The 20,443-nt window shown below is 43.7% G+C and overlaps 1 protein-coding gene across 9 annotated transcripts in view; it reads right to left on the bottom strand.

Moving 5' to 3' along the window:
• The window catches only part of LOC129124497 (uncharacterized), a 187,441-nt gene that overhangs the window by 15,484 nt on the left and 151,514 nt on the right, over positions 1-20,443 (bottom strand). For 8 of the 9 annotated variants that reach the window (XR_013183708.1, XM_077184172.1, XM_077184171.1 and 5 more), the window contains 8 exons: positions 19,531-19,659; positions 17,511-17,642; positions 14,490-14,618; positions 10,133-10,261; positions 4,903-5,031; positions 3,169-3,297; positions 2,050-2,175; positions 1,568-1,696 (listed from right to left, as the gene is read on the bottom strand). Coding sequence is in view for 8 of the 9 variants with exons in the window: in XM_077184172.1 (XP_077040287.1) it covers positions 1,568-1,696; positions 2,050-2,175; positions 3,169-3,297; positions 4,903-5,031; positions 10,133-10,261; positions 14,490-14,618; positions 17,511-17,642; positions 19,531-19,659 (1,032 nt within the window). In the remaining variant the exon portion in view is untranslated. The remainder of the gene's footprint in view (positions 1-1,567; positions 1,697-2,049; positions 2,176-3,168; positions 3,298-4,902; positions 5,032-10,132; positions 10,262-14,489; positions 14,619-17,510; positions 17,643-19,530; positions 19,660-20,443) is intronic. The other variant, XM_077184173.1, reaches the window with a different exon arrangement.

Below are 20,443 nucleotides of genomic sequence, written 5' to 3' on the forward strand. Positions count from 1 at the left end.
TCATGCTTTCTGCCCTGATTGCCAAGGGAACGCTTTGCGTTTGACCTGAGGCTGTGGGGAAGGCTTCCAAAATGGAATGACGGAGCTGGGATTGTGAGTGTGTAATTTGAACAGAAGTGTGTGATATCACAGGGTGGAAACCTTAAGAGATAAAGTTTTTGAATACAGTAATATAGAGTATCAAATATATTTAGAATACAGTATATATAGAATATATACTTATATATATATCTATATGAAGGAAAGGCATTTTGTGCTGTTCTTGTGAGCCAGTGAAGGCTTCCTGAAGATAAGGAAAGCCCTGTATCTCTCTTGAGGAAGACACCAAGGCTATCCCCATGACAACGTGATGGAAGAGAAAAAGTTAAAAGATACGGACTTCAGCTGGCTCACAGAATGATGTGGCTCCCTGTTCACCTATTGAGAACTTTGTTTCTTTCTTATGACCAATGGGCAGTGAATGTGTCTGTTAAGTAAATGTAAATATCTTGAAAAACTATAAAAGCAAGATATTGCTATGATAAATCTCTCTTATACACCTTTCTGATGGAGTCTTGGTGCTTTGCACCATGTCGCTCTCTATAGCGACATCTTTATATAAAACTTATATATTTAGAATATAGTTGTGGTATTTACATTCTTTTTGCTCAGGGTTTTTCTCTTGGGAAACTGAAAGGCAGACAGAAGCCTCAGAGAAAAGGAAAACTATTCTTATCTGATTTGCTTCTCCTGTGTTTTGCTCATGTGGAATGTGTTTGGAGATTGTTTTACCCAAGGTGATTGCCTGATTGGACTCTGGTGTGAGTTGTTATAACTCATTGGCCAATTAGGGCCAAGCTGTGTCGGAACTCTGGAAAGAGTAATGAGTTTTCATTATTATTATCTTTTTAGCATTCAGCAAGTATCTGTTTTGTATTCTTGAGTATAGTACAGTACAATATTATTTAATATAATATAGTATAATAAAGTAATAAATTAGCTATCCAATAAGATAGAGTCAAATACATAATTCTTTCCCCTCGTTGGTGGACCTAAATTAACAATGTATAGTAATAAATATAAAGAAAGATAGAGGTTTTAGGGCAGAAGCTAGTCCTCCTTCTTCACCTTCTTCTTCATGGGTTTGGGTGGTATTATGTAATTAGATAAAAAAGTGCGCATTACAAACAACAAGTAGTTAGTTATTAAGTTAAAATAAATAATTTAAGCATAATTTCTTAATGAGACAGTTTACCCTTAAAAAACTTCACTAAAAAAAAATACAAGTCCATTTTTAATTTGTAAAATAAAATACCATAAAACTCATGGTTTGTAAAACTATAATGTAAATAAAAAAATAACAAACATCTAAATCCAAACAAGAAATCCCATCTCACACATTTAATGCCTCCCAACCTTACCAAAAAACCCACAAAAACTCCACAGCCACCCCCTCCATGCACCCACCCCTGCAAGCGCCTCCAGCCCCACCGCGTGGAACGAGGGTGTGAAAATACCCAGCCACAGCTGAGAGCTCTGGGTTTGGGGGGACCTGCACCCCAAGCTGAGCTGTCCCCTCATCACTCACGTTTGTCACAGTGCCTCCCTCGCCACCCCCTCTCGCAGTGGCAGGCTCCAGTCTGGGGGTGGCAGGACCTGCTGTGGGCGCAGTCGCACCGCTCCTCGCAGCGCTCCCCGAAAAACCCCGGGCGGCAGCCTGGGGGCAAGCAGAGACAGCAATGTTCTACCTGCTGTGGCATTGATCTGCCAGGTTCAGGCCACAGCGTGCAGCAGCCAGGCTGCTTCTAGTTATTCTTATCAGCACCCTCAGGAGTTCCTCAAGGTTACCTGTGGCACTCATATTTTCTGGAAAAATCCCTTTGCCCAGGATTTTTCTCCTGGGAAGCTGAGAAGCCTCAGAGAAAAAAGAAAACAATGGTCTGAGATGGGGCGAGAGGGCATAAATCCTGACTGGCCTGCAGAATACTGGAAATTTAAGATAAAAAATAGAAAACTGGCAGAAATGGCTGATGGTTCAAATGAAGGATTTGCAGAAGGAGCTGCCCTTACCAACATCACAGCGGTCCCCGGTCCAACCAGCATGGCAGAGGCACTTCCCTGAGGGCTGGTCACACACCCCGTGGTGGCAGCTGCAGTTCTGCTCACAGCCCTCTCCAAACTGCCCATCCCCACACTCTGAAACAGGAGGGAGAGGATGATGGGGGGCCAGCCTGGAGCAACCCCAGCAGGAACTCCCTCATGCCTCTGCAATATGATGAGCCGCCTAAACTGGGCCTAAAAACCTTCAGTGAAGGAAATTTTGGAGCCTCCTTTGGCAAAATTATCTAGAAATACACTATTTTCCTCTTAAAGGATTTCTTTCTTTCTTTCTTTCTTTCTTTCTTTCTTTCTTTCTTTCTTTCTTTCTTTCTTTCTTTCTTTCTTTCTTTCTTTCTTTCTTTCTTTCTTTCTTTCTTTCTTTCTTTCTTTCTTTCTTTCTTTCTTTCTTTCTTTCTTTCTTTCTTTCTTTCTTTTCTTTCTTTCTTTCTTTCTTTCTTTCTTTCTTTCTCTTTCTTTCTTTCTTTCTTTCTTTCTTTCTTTCTTTCTTTCTTTCTTTCTTTCTTTCTTTCTTTCTTTCTTTCTTTCTTTCTTTCTTTCTTTCTTTCTTTCTTTCTTTCTTTCTTTCTTTCTTTCTTTCTTTCTTTCTTTCTTTCTTTCTTTCTTTCTTTCTTTCTTTCTTTCTTTCTTTCTTTCTTTCTTTCTTTCTTTCTTTCTTTCTTTCTTTCTCCTTAAATGGAGCTCATTACCTGTCTTCCCTGTTCCCAAGGGACAAAGAACAGATTAATCCTCTCCTCTGCCTAGCAAGTTTCCAGCACCATGGATATGTTCAAGTTCCAATATCACATCTCCCCTCAGCCTTCTCATTTCTGAATAAATAACCCCATTTTTTTTTTTTCTTAACTTCTCCCCACCTGCTGTTTTCCATCCTTTTTCCTCCAGCTCATCTCAAACCAGACCTCAGCACAACTGAACTTCTTTCCAGAGTGACTGAACCGAGGTGCTGGAGGGCTGTGGGGGGTGGTGGCACTCACCCAGCTCACAGGCTGTCCCTGTCCAGCCCCTGGGGACACTGGCACTCACCCAGCTCACAGGCTGTCCCTGTCCAGCCCTGGGGACACTGGCACTCACCCAGCTCACAGGCTGTCCCTGTCCAGCCCTGGGGACACTGGCACTCGCCGCTCCCAGGGTCACAGGTGGCCTGGCCGTGGCACAGGCAGCGCTGCAGGCAGTTTGCTCCGTACCACCCTGGGGGACAGGCTGCAAGGGGAGACAGGGAAAACCTTCCATCAGGAGGTGCAGGAGAAGGACACAGGTTCAACACCACCTCTCCCACCTTACAGCCCTTCTGGAAGGTGCTGTGGGAGGTACAACTAAGCAGAAATGGGGATGCAACCAGTAAGGAATTGCTCTGATCATTGTAAAGCTGGTCTTGGAACAAAGTAGGTGATGAATTAGTAACTCACCAAATAACCTTGAGACTTTCTGTTTGTACCTACAAAACTCATTTTTTTGTTCCTTCCAGCTTTCTCAACACTGGGGAGTGCAGTTCTTGATTTCCCTGTTCTCAGAATTTCTTTGTACAGTCCTCCTAAAATCACAGCTCCTTCTCTAACTGATCCTGCTGCCCACAGCTGGCTGATGACATTTCACCATTTACCTAATTTTAATTAGGGAAGTCTATGAATTCCTATCACAACCAGCTTCTACAGATAGAACCTAATTTTCTGGAAAAACATCAGACAGTTCTGCCATGTGCTAGAGTGACACCTCTTTAAGACAGAAACAGGGACAAGATCTGACTTTGGAAAAGCACAGGAACCAGAGGATGGCACCTCAAGCCTCACATAATTGTTCTACCTCCTCACTTCAAAGAGAAAAGAAATCTCCATATGTGTATTTGAAGAGAAAAGGTGAGTTTGAAACAGCTTTGGTAACTTTCATTTTGGTTTTGTATTTGTGGCCTCCAGACAAAACAAAAATTTAGGTACATGTCATCAAGAACACTTTGGTGTCTTCCCAATTTTTAAATCCTTCATGAAAAGGTCTCTTCATATCAAGTTTTAAAAGGGGAATGAATGTGCTAAATTTAAATATTACTCTACCCCTGCCAGCTTTCATCCCCTTTCCCTAGCAATCCTCTTGGGATGCTGAAGGGCAGAGTTTGAGTGGAGGTGCTGACTCCAAATCCCTGCTCACCCAGGAGCACTCACAGCAGCATTCCCAGCTCCATGGTACTGCTGCCACCCCAGGGACCTTGTGGGGAAGGCACAGAACAAGGAGCTTCTGCAATGGGGATGGACAGACTTTTCCTACTGCCTGGGATGCACGGATTAGGATGTGCAGTGCAAGCCACAGTGCAGCCTTTCTTTGCCAGCCTCCTCTTAAGACTCTGTGGAGCTGGGCTTGTGCTTAAGCCTCATGTATGGCTCTGATTGCCAAGGCTGGAAGGCTCAATGCCTTTCACATGTTCTGGATTTAGGCTCTGTCTGGAACAGCACAAGGTAATGCTGAGGATCAGTCTGGTGCACGGGACAGCAAAGCAGCCCAGAGAAAAGAAACAGAGCTTCATTTCAGCATCATAATTGGGAGTTTTATGGACCTTTTCTCCCTTCATCAACCTTCCAAATCAGCTCTCTTTCCAGTTTATGGCTGTTTCACCCCTCTGCCCTGTGCACTCTGGGATCCTACAACACAGTGCCATGGATTAATTTAATGGACCAATTCACGTCACCGCAGATCCAAACCCAACCACAACACGGGGCAACGAGCTGAGAGCTAAAATACCAGTGGACTTTCCCCAAACACAGGTTTTATTTTTCCCCCCTAAAATCCAGAGTCAGGGGTTTGAATTTCCAACTGTACCTTCTTGGCAGGTGGCTCCTTTCCAGCCTGGGCTACAGAGGCACGTCCCGGTTTCGTGGTGACAGAGAGCTCCGTTGTGACACTGACAAGTGCTCCTGCAGCCCGGCCCATAGCTGTTCTCCTGGCAGGCTGCAATGACAGAATTCCATAAAACCCCATCAGGAAGTGTCCAAGGAAGCGCAGAGCACAACGCAGTGCTAGGGAAATCAGGTTGGAGCTGTGCTCCAGTGCCACTTTTTACTTCATAAGGGTGCCTAAGTCCATATAAAACCATGGAATATTAAGGTTGGAAAAGATATTCGAGATCGTCAGTCCAACCTTTGGCCAAATACCATAATGATCCTTAAACCAAATCACAAAGTGCTGTGTCTACTTGCTTTTTGAACACTTCAAGGAATGGTGACTTCACCATTCCTGGAAATATATATTTATATATAAAACCCCATATATTAACCATGTCTGACTCTAGAAACAATAATAGAATCATTTAGGTTTGAAAAGACCTTTAAGATCATCAAGTTCTACTGTTAACTCAGCACTGCTAAGTCTACAATAGCAGCCAACATATAAACTGCAAAAGGCATTTAAAAAAAATCTGCAAATTAAGGTCACATAAACTGAAACTGCTCTGCAACACTCTGCAGTTTAGAGATAATGTGTCTTATGAAAGCCTAACCTAATAATGTGGGTTAAAAATATGTATCACAGCCCATTCTGAAGAGGTTTCTATGGAGGGGCTGGATCACTGGGGGTGATGGATCAGCTGTCATCCCCTGCTCTGCAGAACGTCTTTGTGCTAAACTAATGGTCCAGCAGAACTGCCAGCCTGACAGAGCTGGTATTTATTTGCATCCTGGTCAGAGAACTGACAACTTCATTGTTTTCAGTGTTCATTTTTCACAGCTGGGTGCCTCTGCTCAGCCAGACTCTCATTCTTTGGTCAGAGAGGGGTGATATTTTCAATGGGTTTGGTTAAGCAGCTGGCTCCCAGGTGAAAACTTAACGCAGTCATCTGGTAAGCAAACGCTCTCCTTTCAGTGCTGCTGCCCGTGAAAAATGGCAGTGATAAAATTCCTGCAGTCTATACTGCACTGGAGATTTGGACAGCTTTGGATGGTGGAGAGCAGACAGTTCTGCTACCCTGTTTTCTTCAGATATCACCCAAAGTAATACAGAGTGGTTGATGGAGCTGGATCGCCTCCTTGCACGGCTTTTGTTCTGCATTGCAGGGGCTCCTGTCAGAGCCTCTCATCCCTGCAGCACCTCTGGCATGCACTGGAGAGGCAAAAAAAGCCTGGATCCCTGATCCAGGAGAGTGTCCAGCACTCGCTGAATGTGACATCGTCCAGGTTTCACAGCCTAACAGTGAATTTTCACCCAAACTTCTCTGCCTTTCAGGGTGTCAGTGAACACGATGCAGTGCTGTGGGAGAGCAAGTCCCTGGGGACAGATGGAGGTGTGAAACCACCTTGATCTTGGGGGTGAACTTGGTTGACAGTCTCTGACCCATTCTCAGCCCTTTTCTCCCCATTTGAGAAAGGCTTCCAGCTTCCCAGCCTGGTTCTCAGACACCATTTCTCCCTGGACTTCTTTTCTACACTGCTCGTTCTTGTCATCACTTGGACCCCATCCATGTTGAAACCACAAGAAAGAGCAGGAGCTCAATCCCATCACAGCTAAAAGTTTGTTCTGCAAATGAAGCTTGGTTGCCAAGTGAAAAGTTCAGCACATCTACAGAGCTCTGGCTCGGGTTTTGGGAGCAGAACTAAATATTTCCACAATACAGACCAGAACTATAGCACAACCAAGCCAAAGGAAAAACCAGCTCATCACCAGATCCCCTGACTGGTTACCAGTGGTTTGTGGGAGGTTTTTGGAGTATGTGTGCAAAGCTCTTGTTACACTTACCAAAAAGACAATAGGGTGTTTCTGTGAAAATTCTGGTAAGAATGCAGAAATTTGTGGAGAAGAAAATTTTAACTATTCTACTGGGTAGACACAAATGTTGTTTAGCTTCCTGGTGGGACAATCCTGATTTTCAAAATATTTTTCAGAAGATTTAGGAAAAAAGTGATATACTGAAGCTATTTCATGGAGTTCCACAACTCAATGTACAAATATCCCTGGGCCTTTTCCTTCTTCACAATGAGGGAAAAGAGCTAACTTAATCCAAAGGTTTAAATTAATAGATTTCCTCCTGGTTCAAAATTTTCCTCTTAGTGTCTTTCTTCTGCAAGAGGAGGATTTATTTGTTTGCAGTCTTTAAAATCCCTTTTTGCATGCAGAGTAAGGAACACATGAAACTGGAGACTTTTCTTCCAGACTAGAAGTCAACAGCCACCAAAACTGCCCAGGAGAAAAGGAAAATGATTGGCTCTAATGTTCTATAGGGTGCCCAGTAGCTTTCTTTCAAGTGACTTTAATGGATTATTGTCCACAAAATGAAGCTTTAGCTTTAAAAAAAGAGGATATCTGCAAATTCAAGTGCTCACACACCACGAAATGTCAAACCCCTGTTATCAGTGCCTCTGGCTGAGCAAATTTTTCTGTAGTTATTTACTTTTCAAACCAGTGTGGTCTCTTTTTTTACCACAAGGAGCCACTTCAGTCAAGATTGTGCTGAGCTCCAACAGCTCCAGAAAGAGGCATGTTTAGTACTGACAGAATTAAGGCAAAATTCAGATGTTGAGTTGTGTACATCTGCTACAGACCATATGCAGCATAAGATTTTTGGAGGGTTTGGTTGGCTTTTTTTAAGTTTGCAAACTTTGGATGAATTTGCAGTGAATCAGAATGGTTTGGGTTGGAAGGGGCCCTAAAGATCATAAATTTCCAAGATCCCTGTCATGAACAGGGATGCCCTGTCATGATCAGGTTGCTCCTTTCATCCAACCTGGCCTTGAACACTTCCAGGGATGGGGTATTCAGAAAGGAAGGTTACATCTCTGTCACAAAGAAATGCCAAATGTCAGGTCCTCACTTCTGTATCACTGAGGTACCACAGCACTCAGTGAAACAGTTCATTAAAACAACACAACAACAACAAAAACCAAAACAAACAAACCAAAACAAAACAAAAAAGAGAATAGGCAACATACTTTTCCTAAGCCTTTCTTGGAAATCTAAAATACCTCAGGTGGACACTCAAAAAAATCTCCAAATAAAATCTCCAAGCACAAACTGAAGCTGAGGCAGAGCTTCCTTGGCAGATTTCAGCCCAGATTAACATAATTCATTTTCAAACAACTGAAACCCAGGGTCTGGTAATGGAAAGCATTAGGCAGCTTCAACAAAAGGCATCACTGTCCGTACTGCCTGTAATTAGATAGCAGAGTATAAAACTCACTGCATGGCTGGCTTAGGATCAATTCAAATCCCATGATGCCAAAATTATTCCTCAATGTCCCCCAGCACATTGCCTGCAATCTGATTACTTCCACACGAGTGCTGTCCTTCCAGCTGCTGGAGCTGGTGGGTCCCAGGAACAGGCAAGGTGAATATTAAACACCCTGGGAGGATGGGGAGTGCTGAGCTCCCTCCCACCCTGAGCTGCCTTGCTCTGAGCAGCTCTGGAGCAGCAAGGATGTAAAATCAAAATGAAGATCCCTCACTTGGCCAAGAGGAAAGGAGGAGACACCCTGCACTGTTAGCTGACCTCTCACTCATGGAGGCCTCGGGGGCTTTGGCACCCTCACCAGCAGGAGGAATAAACCAGCCCAGCACAAAGCTCTAATGGCTCTGGCACAAGACAATAAATAGGGTTTCTTCCCTAATGTGAGCAGAGCAGGGCACCGGAGGCCATGGAGAAGGAGCTGCATCTCTTAATTGAATTTAATGAAATATACAGCAAAGCTTCCCATCCCTAATGCTAAGGACTGGGGAGGGGGCAAGGTGACACATTGCCAATGCTGTGGCAGGAAAAACAGGCTGTGACCAAGGAGCAAATACTGCATGTGTTCAGCAGCACCTCCTCTGACCTGTGGGATGGGAAAGTGACTCTGGGCTGCTTCTGTTCTGTGCTCACTCCACTAATCTACACTCAAAGGCTGTGCTACCACCAGCATCTTCAGGTGCTGGGACATGGACAGCCAAATGTTCCTCTGGGAGGGCATGAGGAGGCAAAAACCTGCACTGGTGGGATGTAAGGAAAAGTGTCTAAAATGGGGAAGATTCAGCAGAACTGACCCACCTGTAAACAAAAGAGCAGGGGATTTTGCAGGAGAAGCCTTCTCAGAAGAAGGGCTGTGTTGAGTGGTGGGGGAAAATATTATGAAGAGCAAGCACTGCCCTCAAACAGGGCTGATGATAAAATCATGTATGGTTGAAGAACAGCATTGCCTCAATACAAGCCACATTTCTCTCTATTTTCTAAATTAAACCACTTTTCTTTTGCAGAAAGCCATGACCTATGGACTAAAGAAGTGTTCCCTCACAGAGCTGGCTCACTGTGAAGCTGCCCTGGAGCCCAGCTCTACACCCCAGTCCTGCAGACAGCACTCATATTTTTAAAAGGAAGCTTAGACCATGACATCATCCTAAAGGAAAACAAGGAAGCTGAGAAGTTAAAACCTGAAAAATCTTAAAAAAGCCCACTTATTTGCTAAACTTTGCAAATAGGCTCAGTGATCTCCATATGTAATGCTATGCAGCTAAAGAAAATTACCTAATTTCCCATGAAATGCAATGAAAAATTTCTCAGAATAGCCAATTTGAAACATGTATACATACAAGCATTTTGTTAGCTTAAAAACTGTGGGATAATCCACACTTTTGAACATATAGGAAGCTGAAATTTATTTTAAAACAAATAACTTCCCTAGTAATTATTAAAAAACCTATTTTGTCACCCTTAAATAATAAAATAGTCCCAGGTCTGATTTTTCCACTTTGCACATTTTGTAATCTGACACTTTATAATTGATAATTAGATGAGATACACCAGAAACAGATACACAACATTTAATCTCTTAATGTCACACAAAAATAAAAAGCAGGGAGCTGTCATATGGCAGGAGACAGCTCTGCTATTTAAAACCTGATGCTTATCATGTTTGACGAGTTAAATAAAAAAACCAAACATTAGAAGAGCTGGTGAATTTACACAGCCACCAAAAGTTGTTCCTTTTTTGGGCATATTTGGGAAGGAAGGTGACCTGTCTGGAAGAGTGCTCTGCAGGGCACTGTCCCATTCCCAGAGGAGGTTTGGGGTGTGGGAGCAGGGTTTACTTACGCTGCTCGCAGCTCTCCCCCAGCCAGCCTGGCAGGCAGTGGCATGAGCCCAGCACGTGGTCACAGCCAGCAGCATTCTTGCACTTGCACACCTGGTGGCAGTCAATCCCAAAGAATCCGTCTGGACAAGCTGGAAATGCAAAACATTCCTTTGTAGCACAGTTTTTCTGCACAAACTCTGTCTCGTCATTTCATGGATGCTTAAGAACCGAAGTCGCACCAAGGGTTAAGCCTGCCCAGTTCTGCTGCAGTGCATCTTGGAAAAATGTGACCCTTTTACACAAGCAACAGATTCCTGCACAGGGAAACAGGGCTGAGAATATTGAAAAGCCATAAAACAAGTGAGAGAACGGAGCTGGGTTCACACAAGCTGTTCCTTGTGCCTCTGTAATGGACAGAGGAAATAATTCAACATAACACCAGACTCCAGGGCCATCCCTGCTGACCTCCCTCCCTTTGGAAATGCAAAACTTCTGCTCCCATTTACTGTCCTGACACTGTTCTAAAGATTCTTTAACAATGAACTTAAGCCATAGTTGGTGCAGTTCAGTGCTGGAATGAAAAACTCGCAAAGTGAATGAGCAGAGAAAACCAAGACAAATTAAATGTAGCAAAACAACCCCATGGAGCTGAAGGAGCTCTGCATCTACATCTGGAACTGAACCTGGACTAAGGAAGAGCAGCCCCATGGATTCAATTTTTGTCTGTACCAGTGCTGACAGCAGTGAACATAAGGATCAGTGCTTGTCAGTGGGCCACATCATACCCCAAATGCTGCATTACAAGAACAATAAGGCTGCTATGCAGAGTTTAGAAATATATTCTCCATGTAGCCTTAATTTAACCTCTCTGTGTGTGTTTAGATTATATAAGTGCATATATTATGTCACACAGTACAGTATCCTATAACAAATCTGTAGATACACAACTGCACATCATTCTTTCCACAGAATCCCTGAATCTACCTCAGGAGTGATGGTGCTCACAAAATAAGCAGTAATTCAGTAAAATAAGCAGTAAATTCAGCAAAACAAGCAGCAAATTCAGTAAAATAAGCAGTAAATTCAATAAAATAAGCAGTAGTTCAGTAAAACTTGTCTCTTTGTCCTCCTTGTTCAATATAAAATCTTATTAAAATCCAATCCTCACACTTCTACCATGAAATCAGGATGATTTCTGGATTCCCAAGAGAATCTAACAATGATTAGCACCATCTACACTGACCAACAACCCTCCACACTAATTCACAGCTCTCTACCAGGTCAGAGTAATGGTCATCCAAGAATGGTTTAGGTTGAAAGGGACCTTAAAGATTGTCTGCCATCAATGCCCCTGCCATGGGCAGGGACACCTTCCACTGCTGCTCCAGGCCCATCCAACCTGGCCTTGCACATTCCCAGTGAGCTCTCCCTGTACATCCTCCACTGTTGGACTCCTCTCTCCCTTTTTTCGCCACTCACATATGGAAGCTGACTGGTGGCACTGCTAGCAGCATCCACCAAAAATGATTCATTTTTCTTTGGTAGTGTGAGACCTTGTGAAGGAACAGGCATTATTTCATCAGTGTTCTGCTTGTAGCACTTGCTGCTTTCAAGAAAATTCAAAGGAAGCCTTTCCTAGATTGCTCTCACAGACTGAAATAATTTCTTTGTAGATTATTTTGTTTTCAGCCTTATTTGCAATCGTTTCCTACTCTGCAACTGAAACAGTTTTGCTGCTTTTGAAACTCCTTTGAAAGAGTCACAAGATTCACAAGGTTCATTTTCACAAAGCACTGAGCAGAGCTGAAAGATGGAGCAGGCATGTAGCACCTTCAGAAATGTCTAATTTTCTTTCACAGAGTGTCTTGATAGCTTTATTCTTCTGCATCATTATTATGTGACCACAGCACAAGTGCAGAGGCAGCAGCACCACTGAGTGGTACCAGATGAAGAGCAGCTGATCAAAGGTGACTCAGGGCAGAGCAGAACTGAGGTGCTGATGGACAGACAAAAGTACTTTGAAGAGTGTGAGGTCTTTTGTCAGCGTCCTGTGGCTCAGAGCACAGAAGTTCAGTCAGCTCCTGAATAATTCACAGTAAGGTGTCTTGAAACAGCAGCCCTAGAGCTAAAGTGTCTCCTGCTATGAGTGAGCTTGGAAACTGTCCCTTGCTGCTGGGTGATGGTGATGATGGTGTGGCTTTGGCTGTTATCTGCATTGCTGACAGATTATATAGATAGATTCAGACTCAGCAAGGACTAAGATTACATTAACAATTCTAATAAATATTAATAAGAGATTATGGAAATTTGTGGCAAATAAGCTTGGAAATGGTCACTGAATTGGTGTTTTGCAACAGGGGCTGGTACCTAAACCTATGAAGCCTTAATTCATACTGAGGGCAGCAAATTAATGAAAAGAAACAGTAGCTTCCCACCAAAATGGGAAGAAATTTTCCCAAATAAAAACCAAAAATCCAAAGGCAAATTTTGGGATTTCTGCAGTCTCAGCTTGAATCCAGATCCCATGCTGCCACCATGCAAAATTCCAAAAGCAATGACTGCAGGTTCAAACACCCTTGCTGTGCAGGGGTGATATTAATTATTAATATCAATCAAAATCCCATTTTTTAAGGGACTGTCCTCTCCCAGGACTTTGAACTTAGAAGGGTGCAGAAGCCTCAGTTTCAACATTTCTGTGATGACAGAGCAGTCCTTCCCAGGCACGGGCTGAGGCACCAGCAGGATGTTTGAAGTCCAAGGCAGCCAGGGCTCGATGTGAATTTCTGCCTGCAAGGCACAGAGCCTGGCCAACGTGGGTGGATTGCCAAGAGGACGGCAAAAAGCACATCCCTGCCAGAAGGAAACCCTGCCAGTCTCCCAGTCACTCCAAACAGAAGCGCTGCAGCTCCTCCGAGAGAAGGTGCCAAGAAGGTTCTACCAAGGGCAAACCACCCACATGTTCTCCTCCCTCGGCGTCTTTTGGAAGCTGCCAAACTGTTCTGGTTGAAACTTCCTAAGTTAGGAAGTAACCCAGGTCAGCTGAGAGCAAACACTCTGCCTTCCTGAGAGAAAACACGCAGAAAATGGTGTTTTACAGAGCCCTAAATTTCACTCTCCCCTCCATAATCTTCTTTCAGGAATTAAAAAAAAAAGATAAAAATGTCCAACATTACTGATTTGGAAGCTGAGATTTGTTCTTTTTTTTCCCACCAATAGAATCCCCCAGTTTTCTCCATATTCCTCACACCTATTCTGGCAAAGACTGTTTAGCCTCTTTGTTCCCATTTTAATTCCTGCTGGAATGAAGAGATTTACACAACAACACAGATAAATGCCTTGGTTTTTTCCCAATAAAAATACAATAATTTAAAAAACCCAGTAGATTTAGGAAAACAGATCTCAGCTAAATTGTATTAAAAAGGGACATAGTGGAGATACCATGAATTAAGAGGTGGAATTTGCAGCAGAACCTTGGAAAGAATTTTTTTTTTGTATCATAGTCCCTGGTAAGAAAGAGAGGGAAACAATAAGGAATATCAACTCCAACCTGTGGGTGCCTTGCCACACTCCTGGTCAGGCTGTGGAGCATCTTCCTTCCCATGAGAGGGCAGCAGCTGCCTACAAGAGCTGTCACTTCCCTCCATCCTCGCTGCTGAAACTGGCTGATAAAGCTGCTTTCCATGCAAAATAGTTGTGACTTTGGTTCAAACACCATAATTTGCAGAATCTTCAATCACCTACACTTAACTTTCACAGTGCCTGAATGGCCTTGTGTCGTTTCTCTTGTATTTTTTTTACAAAAAAATCTGCAAAATGATGCAGCACGACAGCAACCTCCTGTGATAATGCCACGGACTGACTCATCATAATGTAGCTAAAGAATCCAGTCCAACCTTTCCATCACTTTACCAAATGACTAGGTGATAGAAAAGCAGATAGAATAGAATTGGATTTATTTAAGTTAGAAGTGAATCTGTTCCTTAAGAGTTTCACAGGGATGATGCACACATCCATGTTTTTCTCTAAATCAGTTCAGGGAGGCATTGGAAACAAGCAAGCATAAGGCTGAGCAAGCTTCCCCCTGCTCAGTGCTCAAATAGTGGGACTCTGCTTGAAAAGAGTCTTCATAAAGATGTGATACAGCAGAAGCCTTAAGCATATATCTAATTTTAACCATGTGAAAACACGTGCCCAACATTTGGCACCCAGCACGATGCTCTGCTGAGTTAGGAGGGGAGCTCACATTTCAATATCGGCTTCCAATAAAGTTCAGTGGTTCATTTAGATCCAATGCTGTCAATTGTAAAACCTGCTCTCTGAATAAAAACCAAGAGAAATTCTCCATGAATCCTAAAGGGAGCAGGGGAGCAGCAGTACCTTTTTCACAGAAGGTTCCTGTCCAGCCTGCCGTGCAGGTGCAGGCTCCGCTGACGTGGTCGCAGGCAGCTCCGTTCTGGCACTGACAGCTGGAGCCACAGCCCAGGCCAAAGCTCCCCTCGGGGCACCCTGCAGCACAGGAACCACAACCAGAGGATGGGTTAATGCCAGAGCAGATCAGGGATCAATGGGGAATTTTTACATGTATGAGAAATCTGACTATTTCCAAAATAATCAAGGTGTAAAGGTAATGGCTTAAAAGTAAGATTTGAGTGTTCCCCCTGAGGTTCAGGTAAATTGGGCTACATTCAAGGTCTATTTTAGAAAAATTCCAGAGTGCTGAGAGACTAAATTCTGCACAGAAAATGAACACCTTCTATTGCAAAGCCTGAGACTTCACAGGTTCTGCATGATGACACTTTGCCCACTGGTCTGGAGTTGCTTATGTGCACATCTCCTCTGGGACTTCATCAACTGGAAGGGGAGAAGCTCCTCTGTTTTCCTGCAAATCCTCTTTCCCCAGAAAGCTGGAGAAAATATGAAATGTGTTGGTTGCCTTCACAAAGCTCCAAATTGAATGCTGCACACTTTACTTTCATGCTCTGCTTTGAAAGATTCAAGTGAAAACATTACATCTGGGGGACAGATTAACAATTACATTTCCACAGCAGTTAATGTGAGGAGTTTTAAAAGAATTGCATGGTACTAACTATCAGCAGAAAGAAAACATTTAGAATGAAAATAATTTCTTCCAGGATTATAGGAAAATCAATTAAGACCAGGGCCAGTTGCCTAATTCACATTGGATATTTTGGACAGGCTGAAACACAGAGATAGACTTGGCTAAATACAATATTACAGGGCCTCTACTCATGTTTGACGGTCTTGTGAACATTCTTCTAAATGAGTTATGGAGATTATTGCCAGATCTCTTCCAGAAGTCTATGATTTTAGCATTTACAGCTACAAAGTGATTTTCAGGCAATCTGGAAGGAATCAGAGAGAACAGAAAACAAGAATCCTCAAAGACAGCTCCATGTCTGGAATAGGGGGGTGGGTTTGGTGTTGTTTGTTTGGTGCCATGGGTGGGCAGTGATTGGAGCTGGCAGGAATTCAGCTGCTCCTGCAGCTCAGTGACTCTGCCAACTGTGTGTCTTACAGAGGAGCTGGGAGAAGAGCAAGGTACCTTAAGTATTTCTTGGCTTTCAAAGAGTCAAAAAATGGGACATTGTTTAAATCTATGTTAGAATCTATTTTTTTGCACTTACAGGTGAAATCCCTTCGTCTTCCCAAAGATGCACATCACTGTTTAACAAATAAATACATAAAGGTGCACTTGTGCCTTAAAAGCCTGATCCTTCTCCATGTTTCCTTTTCAGCTGAAATTTCAGTCAGAGAATCTGTGCAAGGGAAAAGGTGCTGCAGTGCAGCAAGAGCTGCGGGGCTCTCAGCAGAGCTCCTTCAGGTGTTTAGCCCAGAGCTGAGGCTTTTCAAGGTGATGGCAAAGGGTCAGAGCACTTCACAAATGATTTCACAGTCCACAGCACAGAGGATCTGCCCCTGCTCCAGCAGGCACAGGCTGCTGTGATGCGTGTCAGGATCCAGGCACCTCAACAGAGAACTGAGCTCCTGCCAGGGGAAGGAGCCCAGCCTGCAGGGAGAAGAAAGGGAAGCCTGGGGAGCAGAGGAAATATCCAGGGATAGTGAAGATTTCACCTCCAAAGCAGCATAAAATTATGGGAAGAACAATCTTGTGCACACACACACACACACACACACACACACACACACACACACATGTATGTGCAATTTTAAACCTATACATATACCCACACACAAAAAGGGGTAAAAAGCAGACTAAATAGAAGAGAAAGCCCACAGAAAGAACTTTAAGGGCTGCCTGATGTTTTGTCAGTGGCAATGGCTTCACTGATTCCCTTCCTGGCGAGGATTACAAGCAGCTATTTGGCCACTGTCTCTCTGCATAGATGCTATTTTGAGAGAGATCAAGACTGAAAGAGAAACAGAGCTGGCAGCTCCTTCTCTGGGAGCTGGTCCTCCCCACACACTGTCCTTCCATTCCCTCCGTGCCAACAGCAACAAGGGCTGCACGATCAACTTTCCAGGCTTTCTTGTCTTAGGTCACGGTTCCAGATTAATTGTTTTGACATTTCTGTGTGACACCAGCAGTTAATCCTGCCCACGCTACTGAGACTCTGGTAGCTACATCTGTGCTACTGTAAGATTGTTAAACTAGTAGATAAAATGTTTGTTTTATTTAACAACATCGATATAATCAATAATAATAGTAATAGCAGCTTAACTATGCAACTTACTGCCACAAGACGAAGTAGATTCCAAATGCTTGCATGAAATGAAAAAGAAAATAGGCACATTAATTGAAAAAAAAAATCAAGCAGTATTAAATATAGAGATATTGCTTCTGTCTCATGAAGCTCCTGAATGAGAATTTGATGGTACCTGGGGAAACATATAAGAAATTGACTATGAGCCTGTTTTCATATGCTTGAAGCATCTGCTACTGACCTCAGTTAGAGGTGAGTGTTAAGGTGAGGGTCATGGGCCTCTGATAAGACCATTGCACATTTTTGTTGTTAATAAATACAGGACTCTAAAAATTCCAGGTTTTCCTTCTGTTATGTACATGTGAAATATTTCTATATGCCTGACCTGAAATAGAGATTTATGAAGGGTAAATGCTGCCCTAAAACTGAATAAGTAAAACCAATATGGAAACTCTTATGCCACAACCCAAATACACATCAATCCTATCCCTCTCAAGAAATCCTATACTAAAAATAGCTGCTGGGTCCAAAACAAGGCTGAAAATACCTTTTCTGGAAATCCAATTAGGCAAAGCATCTAACCCCGGTGAAACGCGAGAGCGCAGCGCGGGGCACAGCGGGGGCGGAACAGCCTGGGAGCGTTCCTGTGGGGAACGAGCAGGAAAACACAACTTCCAGGGATGTGGGAGTTGGGGTTTGGGAGGCAGGCACTTACTGAGCTGGCAGTGCTGCCCAGTGAATCCTGGCTGGCAGGAGCAGGTGCCCGTGGCGGGGTCGCAGCCGCCGTCGTCGCCGTCGCAGGCGCAGGAGTTGGCGCAGTCCCGGCCCCAGCGGCCACTGCTGCAGGCTGCCAAGGGAAATGGGGTCACATCCAGCACCACCCCAAAACCCCAAAACACTTCCATGTGAGAGAACACAGTATACACAAAATGCTATGGGACTGAACTGCCAGCTACAGCACAGGTGAAAATTGTGGAAATAAAGACTGTTTTTGCTGGTCTGTTTCAGCTGGCCACAGGTGGGTATTGTATCCATCCATGTAAAACTGATTATTTGTAGTCATAAAATTAATCATTCATAAGCTGGGCCAAGGTCAGTTTAGGTTAGATGTTAGGAAAAAGTTTTTTACTGAAAGAGTGCATCCTAGTTTAGGGCAAATTTGGGAGAGAACCTTCAGAGGGGTTGCTCTAGAAAGCAGATTCAAGAGGCACATTCAAGTGGCTGGAGAGTGATAAAGATATCACTCTTCTCTTTATCCAGAGTGATGAAGTTCTGCAATCATCCTCCCAGGGAGGTGGTGGAATTACCATCCCTGGGTGTGTTTAAAAACAAGATAGGATGTGGCACTCGGTGCCATGGTTTAGTTGAGGTGGTGTTAAGGCATGGGCTCAACCTGATGATCCTAAAGGTCTCTCCCAACCTGGTGATTCTGTGAACCCACACCCATCAGTCACAAATCTATAATTTCATGGAAATAAAATATCAGCTATTGACTCACTCAACGAAAATCTGCATAACCAGAATTAGTTAATGGTTTTAACCAGACAGATTTGGGAGCATCCTCCATGCTTTCCTCAAAATACTGGGAAATGCAGCATGGACACAAAGGAATCTCACAATGTTTGTTAAAGCAACTTACTGCTTTCATCCTAAAATCACATAGAACTGACACAATTACACCAGTGTACCACAACATGTCCTTTCTTTCGAGTAAAGGATGAAGATGAAAGTGCCAATTAGGGCAACAGAAACCTGATTCTGGAGTTGGGAATCTGTTTAATGCCTGGTCTGCAATAGCTGGAAGAACTGCTGTACCAAGATACCATTGCAAAACAAATTTTCTCAGATCTTATCCTGAATAGAAATAAAAGCTTTCCTTTATCATGGTCTCTCAATTCTCCAGACAGCCCAGGGAGTTGTGAAAAACCATCTCAGTCGTTCTACACACTACCAACTGGCTTGATTTTTAAAATATGCATATGGGTGGAAACTTCAGATTTTCCCAGCATTTTCTTCAGTCCAGAGCCTGAGAAGTCAGGTGCAAAACTTGCTGCTATCAACACTGCCAATTAAATGACTTTATGTGTTTAAGAGCAAGTTTAGAGAGAGGTTTGTCTCTGTTGGCTTTTTGCAAGAGGCATCACAATGAATCAAGCAGAAGAGATGTGTCACAGGAAAAGAGAGGATGGCTTCACATTTATATGGTGCCATCCAAAAAGGGCAAATCTACTCTCTCACACACCCACCAATATGGAGAGCGATGCTAAAGTCAACAGAAGGATGCTCTGCTCTTCCAGAGAACAGAAATTTTCACAGCATTTATATTCCCAAGTTAAAAAGTGACCTTTAGACACACGACTGTACATGCCACTCACTTGTTGAATAAATCTCCCCTAAACAAAATGAGAAATGGAGAATTAATCTCAAAACTAATCTGCACTGAAAATGAAAAACAAAACTGTCTGTCAGTCAAAATGCTGACAGGACAGATGGTATTGGGCAAAGGGATCCATAGTGTTGAAATAAGAGCTTATATCAATACTTTGCGCTTCATCAGCCATCTATTTCAATGCTCTGAACCTGGATAATGAAGGATTATAACCACCCAGGCTGTGCTAACCCACAAACACACCATTTCAGAGGCAGTAAGATTAGCAAAACTATATTAAAAAAACTGTAATAAACTAAGAGCAAACAGAGCAAGTCCCCAGGAGGTGCCGTGTGCCCTGACTTACGGTGTGTGCAGTCGTGGCCAGTCCAGCCCGGGGGACAGGAGCACTCCCCAGTGACGTGGTGACACTGAGCGCTGCTGCCACAGCTGCACAGCCACAGGCAGCCCTGGCCATAGTGTCCATCGGGGCAGGCTGCAAACAGAGACAGGCTGTGACTTCACCCAGATCACAGTCCAGCCACTGATCCATCTCCCCAAACAGACAGCCATAGCTCACCCCCCAAAACAGGCTTCAGCTGAATCCAGGAATCAAAACAGCAACACAGAAATACCTGGGATCCCCACCCTGGGGGTCTGGGGCTGAGTCCTGGAATGTGGGAATAGCCTGAGTGACTTTTGGGTACTCCTGTACATCAGGCTGTTTCCTCAGAGGAGGAAAACCTTCCTCAAAAGCCATTTTATGAATAACAAGAATTAAAAATGTGCCACCATCAAGGTCTTGCACAAAGCAGAGCTGTTCTGAGAACCTCTGTGCAGCTCAACAGCCACACTCAGGCAGCCTTTTAACACTCAGAGGCTGAAGAGCAGCACAGAACTGTTCCCTGAACTGCTCCCATGGTCTCTGGCTGCAGGGATAGCACTGGTACTGCTCCCCCATCTTCAGTATTATTTAATCCTAAATTATCTACACCAAGGAGTGCTGCTGCAAACATAACTCAAGAATGTTGCCACGTGGGCCAGCTGGTCACACCTCTTGCCAAACAGGCAGGATTACACCACCAGTGGTGTGGCTGTTAAACACTGTATTTCCAAGTACAGCTTGCCATAAATTAGGTCTAATGATAACACCCATTTGGGATGCAGCTTAGCTGATCACGTGCACTTATCTGCAATCTGCCTCCCACAAATAATGTCAAATCCAACCTGGGGAATTCCTGGAGATGAAGGGCACTTAATCTCAGATCAGCGTTCTTTAT

This window comes from Agelaius phoeniceus, chromosome 10 (assembly GCF_051311805.1).
Source record: "Agelaius phoeniceus isolate bAgePho1 chromosome 10, bAgePho1.hap1, whole genome shotgun sequence".
Classification (NCBI taxonomy): Eukaryota; Metazoa; Chordata; class Aves; order Passeriformes; family Icteridae; genus Agelaius; species Agelaius phoeniceus.